General features: G+C 46.0%; 1 protein-coding gene across 1 annotated transcript; it reads right to left on the bottom strand.

The window, feature by feature from the left end:
- Window positions 1-200: 200 nt before the first annotated feature.
- LOC146866419 (interleukin-8-like) lies at window positions 201-5627 on the bottom strand. The gene is made up of 4 exons (XM_085636485.1): window positions 5427-5627; window positions 2829-2958; window positions 2649-2732; window positions 201-1018 (listed from the first exon to the last, which is right to left on the bottom strand). The coding sequence occupies exons 1-4, from the start codon at window positions 5482-5484 to the stop codon at window positions 1000-1002; spliced, it is 291 nt and encodes a 96-aa protein (XP_085492611.1). The 5' UTR covers window positions 5485-5627; the 3' UTR covers window positions 201-999.
- Window positions 5628-9137: the final 3510 nt, after the last annotated feature.

Here is a 9137-nt window from a genome sequence, read left to right as displayed (position 1 = left end):
AGCCACAATTAAATGATGAACATTAATATTTAGACGAACAGGAGTACTGCGGTCGCAAGAAGTCACAAAATTGTCTCCATCTTCTTAAGTAGATTGTGTCACACACACACAAAGCTAGGGTTCATATAAGCTCAAGGTCCCAAACAAGAAACTGATTGTACACACTTAACTCATTGGCATTTAACAGACAAGGTCAATGATTTAATAAGAAATCGGTTTGTTTATTATAGTTTTCAGACCAAAATACACTTGGCACTAGCCGAATAGACACATTAGCTTTGTAAGATAGGGCTATGACAGTATGCCATACAAAATAGACATAATATATGTCATACGCTACTAAGAACATTACCATTCTAGTAACTTGGGAATAAATATGTACGTATTTAAGCTGATATAAACATCAGAAAATCAAAATGTACAAATATTGTTCAAAAAATTGTCTGCCTTGAATATATAATTGTGTTGTACTGAATCACAGTGCTCCGGAATACTACAAAGAATGCAAGTGCCTTGAATTGTCTATATTCAGAAGGCTTTGTAGGTGCTAAGAGTAGAGAATCCTCAACATGGCTTTGTGTGTCCGGAGTGGCAAGATTCAAGCTCTGAGCTGTTGCAAATATTCTGCCATTAAAGTACATTGGATACTTCACGAAGTGATTATGAGCCCAGCCGTGCACTGAACTAGTGAAACTCTGCAATGTCAACACAACATTAAAGCGTCACCATTGAAATACATTTATAAAAAATATCCTGGGACTCATGACTATAACTCAGGTTCAAGGCCTTTAACAACCATTATAGCCCTTGGCACTGGGCTATCGTGCTATATTATCAATGCACACACATGAGCTGAGCCGAGTGCAACCGCAATCTGCCTGTCTGGCTCCAACTGCAAACCCTTGTTCCACAAGGTCTCAAGAACATCTTTGGTTCACAGTCTCGTCAACTGTAAATTGTGAGTCCGGTGTCTTAACGCCACGGGCTTCCTCCAATTTCTCACTTGGGGTTGGACGACCTGAAAGGATAAGAGCATTGAATTTAGTTTCTGTTCACACATCAAGGTCACACGGCACAGTCTTAGCCTTGCTTGCCCCTATTTCAAATGTGTCCCTTGCACATCCATAAAGGAATTTAAAAAAAATAAAAACACCAGCAATATTGTGTAGAAAGTATTACATCCTAAATATATAGATACAGATTATATAAAAACACAAATACAAAACATATAAAAGAGAGAACATATTTTATTCTGCTTTTATTGTAAGATTTTTAGTAGGATATTTTTTCTCGCTTTTATATGTTTTGTACTTTGATTTGTTTTCATATCATCTGTGTCTATATATTTATCTTGCTTTCTTATTGCTTTTAAGGCCGAAATAAAGATATTTACTGAGAAAGTATTAAAGCAGCATTGATGTTTCTATCAGAGTTTTCTACATTCCCCTTTTAGACATGAACGAGTCCACCACAAGGAGCCAAACAAAATGACGTCTTCTAAACCTACGGGATTTGCTCATGGAGGTTTTACGACTAGATTTGAAGCAAATGCCTTACTTTTCTGGAACTTACAAAGTATTCCAGAAGTAATAGTCCATCTTTAACATAGTGGGTGTTAGGTGAACAATGTCACCTCAGCAGGGCAAAGATTTAGACCAATGTAAAGGATATGATTTTGTGGGAAAATATTGATTTTGTCAAAACACAGAAACTGAGACCAGCAAAGGACAACCAGCCCCATAAAGTCAGCGCCTTACCCTACCTCCTTTTGGCATGCAGGAGCTATATTCTTTAGCTTTTCCATGGCATTCTCAGGGCCATTGTTCTGTCTCTGTCTAACCCTTCATGAAATAAATGTACTGATTTTGACTGCTTCCGCTGGTCTTGGTAGAGGGTTGTGTGTTTTGGGGTGGCTGGAGTCCGAGGCAGAGGTGTACTGTGTACGCATTATCTTTATATATCCCCAACCATAGCTAGCAAGCAAAGTTGGGCTGTACGTGTATGTACGACTCAGGCCCTTGCGCTAGTGTGGATAACAGAGAACACATTATCTTCAAAGTAGGGCCCATGGGTACGAGGAGTTTGGCCTCCTCCCTATCCTTCCTACCCTACACTATTGCTAAGATTTCTGCATAGCGTCTTTGCATACATTTTCACCCGGCTGCAAAGACTTTAGATCCCACCTTCCAGAAACTTGGCAATGGCTCCCATTCCAGCATACAATTGCATTTAATGTTGATTCGCTGTTGCATGTGTCTAACCCTCCCATAACCCATTCAGTTTGATAAATCAGCTGCGCTGGCCAATATTAGTAGATATCTCCAAGCTTGGTTGGAGTTTTAGTGTTGAGGAAATAACTATGAACATGTCGAGGATTTAAAAAAATAAAATAAACAAAAATATAACCTTCAAGACTAGAATTGGCATGCTTCCACACATTCACATTTTTGATAGATGATTGAAACGAGCCATAGGGAATTCACACAATTTGCCAGGATCACGCAAAGTGTGGTAAACATGAATTATGACTAAAGCTTCCTACTTATCGATGACTACTGAGACACTACCATGCCACTATGCTATTTAACCTAAATCCATAGCAGCAGGACATACAAAACGTACGTCAATGGAATGACAGTGGCACACACCTGTGCATAATGGAGTGTATGATCTTCTTCACCCACTTGGCTTGGAGGTCCAAACAGATCAAGATTCCATCCTTAAGAGTGGCACTGTTGGGAAGCAACAAGGAGCAGTCAGAACATGCATCAGAGCTCGGTTTCTACTCCAAGCAGGCATTGTCCAGAGTGGTACAGGCAGGTACTCACATGACTTCCATCTTCATGCAGTGTGGTCCCTGTGGGATGAGCTCAATGTTGGCGATCTGTTTGCTAGAGAAGGGCTTGGACTCGGTGTTGATGCACTGGCAGCGCAGCTCGGCCCTGTTGATAGTGGCCCCTGTGTGAAGAGGGAGGCACACACTGTAAGATACACACAGGCTTCAAAGTCATGTGCCCACATTGGCATGCAGGCATAGCCATTCAAAAGGATCCACCCACCGCCAGGTTTTTAACAAGATAGACTCACATCCACCCCTAGACATACATACACACTCACACATATGCCCACAGAGCTCTAAATCCACACACACACACACACACACACACACACACATACACACTAGCCTTTGAAGCAATGCAATGCACGACCCCATAGACACAGGCCTTAAATGATATATAATAAATACTAATAAATAATAAATAACCGAAACGTCGACGCCACCACACCTTTTTGTGTATACTGTTATGTGTTGATGCACAATGAAATTATTACAAATTGTGATTTAATTTCAATGTATGGTCGATTTTATGGACTATCCATACTGCTTAACAAAAGGTGTTCATCACTACTGTTCATGTGATATAAATTGAGTCAGTAGTTAATTTGTTGCCATACATGATGTGATGAATGTATGTTTCTTTATGTTGTATTGATAAAGTTTTTTGTGACAAAAATGATTGATTCGAATATATAAAATAAATTTCTACAGATAAGAAACCTTTTGAGTTTTGAATATTTTGTTCACTCCTGTGACGATTCTCAAACAATAAGTTTCAGGTGAATGATTCCTCAAGGATCACTTGTGTTATGTTATTGATTATACCCAGTTCCTTGGGGAATAGTGGGTTGCCCTATTGATGTTCTAGATTAAATGATATACAGACACAGAAATAAACCCACAGGCCTTAAAAAGTGTGTGTACACACATTCACACATGCGCACACACACACACACACACACATTAATACAGGCACACACATAAACATACAGGCATTCATAGAGCTCTGTAGCCCCCCACAGGCCTTTAAAGGGATATGCACATACACAAACACCACGACATACCTTCAGAGGGATGCAGACACAGGCATGACTCCACGCCAACGTGTCTTTAAAGATACACACACACACGGGCCATTCCAGGGAATACTCGATTATTCCTGTGTAATTTTGATACATTACTAGGTTTATTTAATTTCATGTTTCGCAATGGTTGCTAGCCCTGATCATAAACGTGGATTTGAGATCTCTGAAATCACTGGAAGTCTGATGGAAACATACACAACATGGAAACTGTACTTGAACAGTAATGCTCAACGTACAAATTGCTACACGGTGATCTTTTAAGACGTCCGTTGTATGCAGGCCAACAATAAATTGTGCGTTTCTACAAAACCGTTACGCCACTCACAAAATGTTTCTGCATATAATGCGCAAAATGATGGAAAATGCATCTGCTGTACATTTCGCTAACATTTTGTGCAGAATCTGTATGATATCAGTGAGAACAAGAGACGTACACAGAACGTGTTATAAAAACCGGCATCTTTTTAAACACTTGGACGCCAACTTCACGGGAGTAAGTGCAGCACGTCCAGTAAGGGCTGTTCTTTTGTGGCAAGTCCAAATACCCCAACATAAATTATTTAAATGAAATAATTCCAGCGTTTAACGACGGTTCGTGATTGTTTTAGGCATGAACGTGATGTCTCACTGGCAGGCATCTAATTGACCCCTATGCGCGCTGTACAAGGGCTGCTCGAAATTCCATTTGACTAGTTACAAATTGTTTATCCAGGTTTCAGCTGCGATATGAGGACTTTTGGACAATGGGTATAAATGCCCAGCAGAAGAACAGTTAAACACAAATACCCATTGGACCCCACAGATAGAAATTACGAGTCTTAAAATGAAAACTACATATACCTGCAACGAAACCGGGGAGAAATCTGCAATTTGCACCAGATAACCTAATCCGAGCTAGCATTGGCGTGTCACAACAGCTCTCTTTGAGTTGTCTTGTGCGGTGCACAATAGCTGCTATTAATTGTGTTATTATTGGTTACGGCGGTGCCATGCACAGCTGCCTTTTGGTTTGCAGTTGAGCACAATATGCACATACGCATTTTTTTCCAGCACTTAGAGCGCATTTCCAATTTGTGCGGATGTGCACGAAGTGTGCATAACTAGCAAGCACGGACACTTGAGCGGTTATTCAACGAAAACACGTTATGCTTCACGAGCAGCTACAACAACCCACCTCCGTGCTGATAATACACAATAAATTTGCAACAAAAAAATAACCAGCAAACGACACAAGTTCAGTTGCCTTTTGGCTCTTGAATATTATTAAAGGGCTAAGGATATAACTAGTTTGTTTCCGAAGCCTGACAGCATTTTTGTCAGGATCCGGGCTCATAACTATTGGTTGCCGGGCACACGTTGCAAACGCCAGCAGACGGGATACAAATGTTTTCAACTCAATCCAGTTGCCGGCACATGGGCAGCTGTGGAACTGGTATGGAGGAACGGCTGGGTTGTCTTTATGTTTATATGGCATGTAAAGTTCGATTCGGGGGCTCGCTTACCTTGTGAGAGGGCTGCAGCCGCGGCCAGCAGCGCCAGGATCGCCAGGCGGCTGTTCATGGTGACTTGACTTGCTGAGGAGATGGATGTGCGAGGCACGCGGCGTGAATGGTGCAGAGAGCGCGCGGTGTGCTTGCTGCCTTCCTGATAGCCGCTTGTCTCTCGGAGCCTGCTTTCTTTTTCCAATGTTCCCCACTGAGTCCTCCTACGCCTTTTATTAGTGGCAGATAGGTGACGCCCATTCCTCCTGTAGATAGAAAACCCTGGATGCTTTGCTGGGAAACTCCGCAGGCTAGCACGTGCCCCTGCCCCTCCCCAAGCCCTCCCCTGAGTGAAGGGGGGGGGGGGGGGCACTGAGGCAGTCTGAGGAGGGGGGCGGGCGCCCACTGAGTCTGAGGCAGTCTGCCAGGATGTTCGCACTAGTGCTAACACGAGCCAAATGCCTGAAAATCCCTTAACCGGTACACAGTATTTGAGACGTCTCTGCAAGGAACATTTATATATATTTTTTTATAATAAGTCCTCTACAGGAAATTGTTTCATTTTACTATGTTTTATCCTAGCTACCCAGAAAAACACATTCTGAAATGGTAGGAACGGTGTTTTGAATGGGTAGGTGCTCTCAGGTACTCAGTACCTGCCTTTCTTTAATTTGAAAGGGGGCAGAGGTACCAGCACCTTTTCGTACTGCTGCAAAACGTTCGACGGGAGAGTACCGGCACTTCTCATTGGTACACAGGCATCCAGACTGCACCGGCTTTTGTCATGGGCGAGCTGGGCTCAGGCCCAGTGCGTCACTATTCAGAGGGGCGCACTCACTGAGCTGTATGTATTCACGTTATGCAAACAGCAGCAAACGTCTCACCTTTCTCCAACCTCGGTGTCTCTGCGCTCTCGTTTCTTTCAGATGAAAGCATTTTGATTCATACCGTAGAGGATATTTTAAACAGCCCTTTAGCCTTCACCCTCTCACCCTTGCTGACACACCAACACCATCCTCATCACCGCGGCGTGACACAAGTAAACTATGGGTGACTTAGGTGAGCTGTGGGAGGTCCGAAAATATCTATGTTTAGAGGCCATTCACTGAGCAGACAGAAACAGACCTGTAAACACAGAAGCCCCCCGCCCCACCCCCCCGCCTCAGTCTATTCACTACCATCAGCAAGGTCGCTACATTTCTCTCCGACAAGGGCACTATCATAGCAAAGCTGCACGCAGGGGCAGTTAGTACCTGCACTTCAATCCCATAAGGGCCGGAGCTGCCGACTTTGGAGCTGGGGAACAGGTTCTAGCCTCGGCGTTGACTCAACGTCCTGTGATTCTGGGAAAATCACGTAGTCTCCCTGCGCCCACCAACAATGAATGTGTCCTCGTGTAAAGTAACAGGTGCTCAAGTAAAGCGCTCCAAAACCTTCGGGTCGAGTTCGCTCTATATAAAACTGCACCCTAAAAAACAGCCCTGGGTAGAAGGACTTTGCTTTAATGGATTGTTAACACCCGAATGCACCCAAGCCTTTGATGAAATCAAGCCAACACATGCTGGTGATGATGACATTGGGTGTGAATGGCTGTCCGATCGGTGCAGAGGGGCAGAGGGGCCCAGTGCACCCCCGATGTATCTCTTGCTTCCAAACTGGGGTTCCCATATTCCTAGATTGCAGCAGGGCCATTTGCATTGTTGCTGCGCTGACTGTGCTGTACTGTGCTCTACTGTCATCTACCTTCATGGCAGTGGCATAACATTTGCCCCCGAGCTCCAGCGGGTCCCCTCCGTCACTGTGCATGGACGGCGGGCCACTGGCCTGAAAGCTCCTGATTGGGGCGGGGGGAGGCGGGGCCTTCCATGTACCTTGCAGGGGGCCCGCTCAAGTTCCGTCACGCCACTGCTTTATGGTGGACTCTCTTGGCTAAAAAAATTAAACAGAGGATTCAGTTTTGGGGCGGGACTGTGTCCCACTGAAAGATAGAACCACTCACAAGTAGAATGTGGGGGTTCCTTTTTAGACAACACTCCATGTGAATATTTTGGGGATTTATGGGTGCTCAGGACTGTGATGGGGTTAAGGGCTTTTAATTTGCGTTTAACTTTCAAGAGAGATTTATCATATTTTTTGATATGTGGCCCTTCTGAAAAGGAGCAATACATTCGAATAATACATTTAGAGTAAGACTGCATTGCACATACAATTACCCACCTTACATAGTGCCACCCAAAACATCTGCTCTGTCAACGTGATAACATAAAAGGAGCGAGCATCTGTGAGAGTGCCCAGTCACAACCAATTTCTATACATAACTTCTGTCAGTACTGATGCATCTGCTGGTCCCTCCCTTCACCACTGTGCAAACGCGCCCCGTGGCACGTTTTAAGTTGGGGGATGAAGTCCCCTTGAATCCTGAGGGTCCCTGGGGTCCAACTAGCCCACGAGGTACCTCCAGTAAGCGCCACAGAGCTGCGTTGCAGAGAGGTGTAAAAAGGGGCATGGCCTGGACCACCTCTCAGCAAAGCAGGCCTGTGGCGCTTACTGGAGGTACCTGGTGGGCAAGTTGGCTCCCAGGGGCCCTCAGGATTGAAGGGGAATTAATTCCCCAACTTAAAACTCGCCACAGGGCGTGTTCGCACACATGTCTCCTCAGGCCCTGCCCCCTCCCTTCACCACTGTGCAAATGTACCCCGTGGTGCGTTTTAAGTTGGGGGGATAAAGTCCCCTTGAATCGCGTTTGTAGAGTGTTGCTGGGAGGGGGCGGGGCCTCTGGCATGATCGCGTCTTTTTTTATTTTTTTTATTTTTAAGAAGGGGGGTTGTGTGACTCCCCTTCCTTTCCAATTTTATGGGCCCTGGGGACCCCATCCCCCAGGGCCTGACCCCTATTTTTTTAAAAAAATGGAAGGGGGCCATCCCGAGGCCATATTCAGCCCCGGGGACCCCATCCCCCGGGGCATGCCCAGCGTTTAAAAAAAAAATGCATTTGAAGGGGGGCTGGGTGGCCCCCCTCCTCAGGCCATTTATGGCCCCGGGGACCCCATGCCCCGGGGCCGGCCTTTGCGTGTTTTAAAAAAAACAAAAAACATTTATTATGTGGGAGGGGGCCGCGTGGCCCCCTTCCTGGACCACTTCTGGCCCCGGGGACCTGAGCCCCAATGCTCCCACAGTCTCTGCCGGCTCCCCGCCTCCTGCGCGAGCCGGCATTGCTTTTCCACATGGGGAGCTGCTAACATGTAGCTCCCCGTGTGGAAAAGTAATCTGGTTTGAATTTTGGAAGAGAGAGCAGGTTTCCTGCTCTCTCTTCCAAAATCCAAACCACAGTTTGCTATGGGAGGGCAGGAGCCGCGAGGCTCCCGCCCTGCCATAGCAAATAGCAGTGTCCCGTGGATGGACACCCCGGGACACTGCAGGAACCGGCCCTGGGGGGTGGCGGTCCCCAGGGCCATGAAGGGCTCCAGGAGGGGGGCCGTGCAGCCCCCCTCCAAACCAATGCACAGCCCCGGGGAAGTGGTGGTCCCCAGGGCTGGGGGATCCGTAACGGACCCTCAAATTTGCATTATAGTGCCCCGGTAAGGTGGCGGTCCCCGGGGCGTGTGGCGGACCTCGAGCCCCCCTACACAGGTATATATTTTTTTTAAAAGAAGCCCCAGGGGTGGCGGTCCCCGGGGCTGCGGGGGGGCAATGTGCCCCCTGCAAATAATTAATGAAAGCCCCGGGGATGGCG

Source organism: Triturus cristatus, chromosome 2_1 (genome assembly GCF_964204655.1).
Source record: "Triturus cristatus chromosome 2_1, aTriCri1.1, whole genome shotgun sequence".
Classification (NCBI taxonomy): Eukaryota; Metazoa; Chordata; class Amphibia; order Caudata; family Salamandridae; genus Triturus; species Triturus cristatus.
Note: the sequence above shows the minus strand (reverse complement) of the source record. Positions and strands in the feature narration are given on the sequence as shown.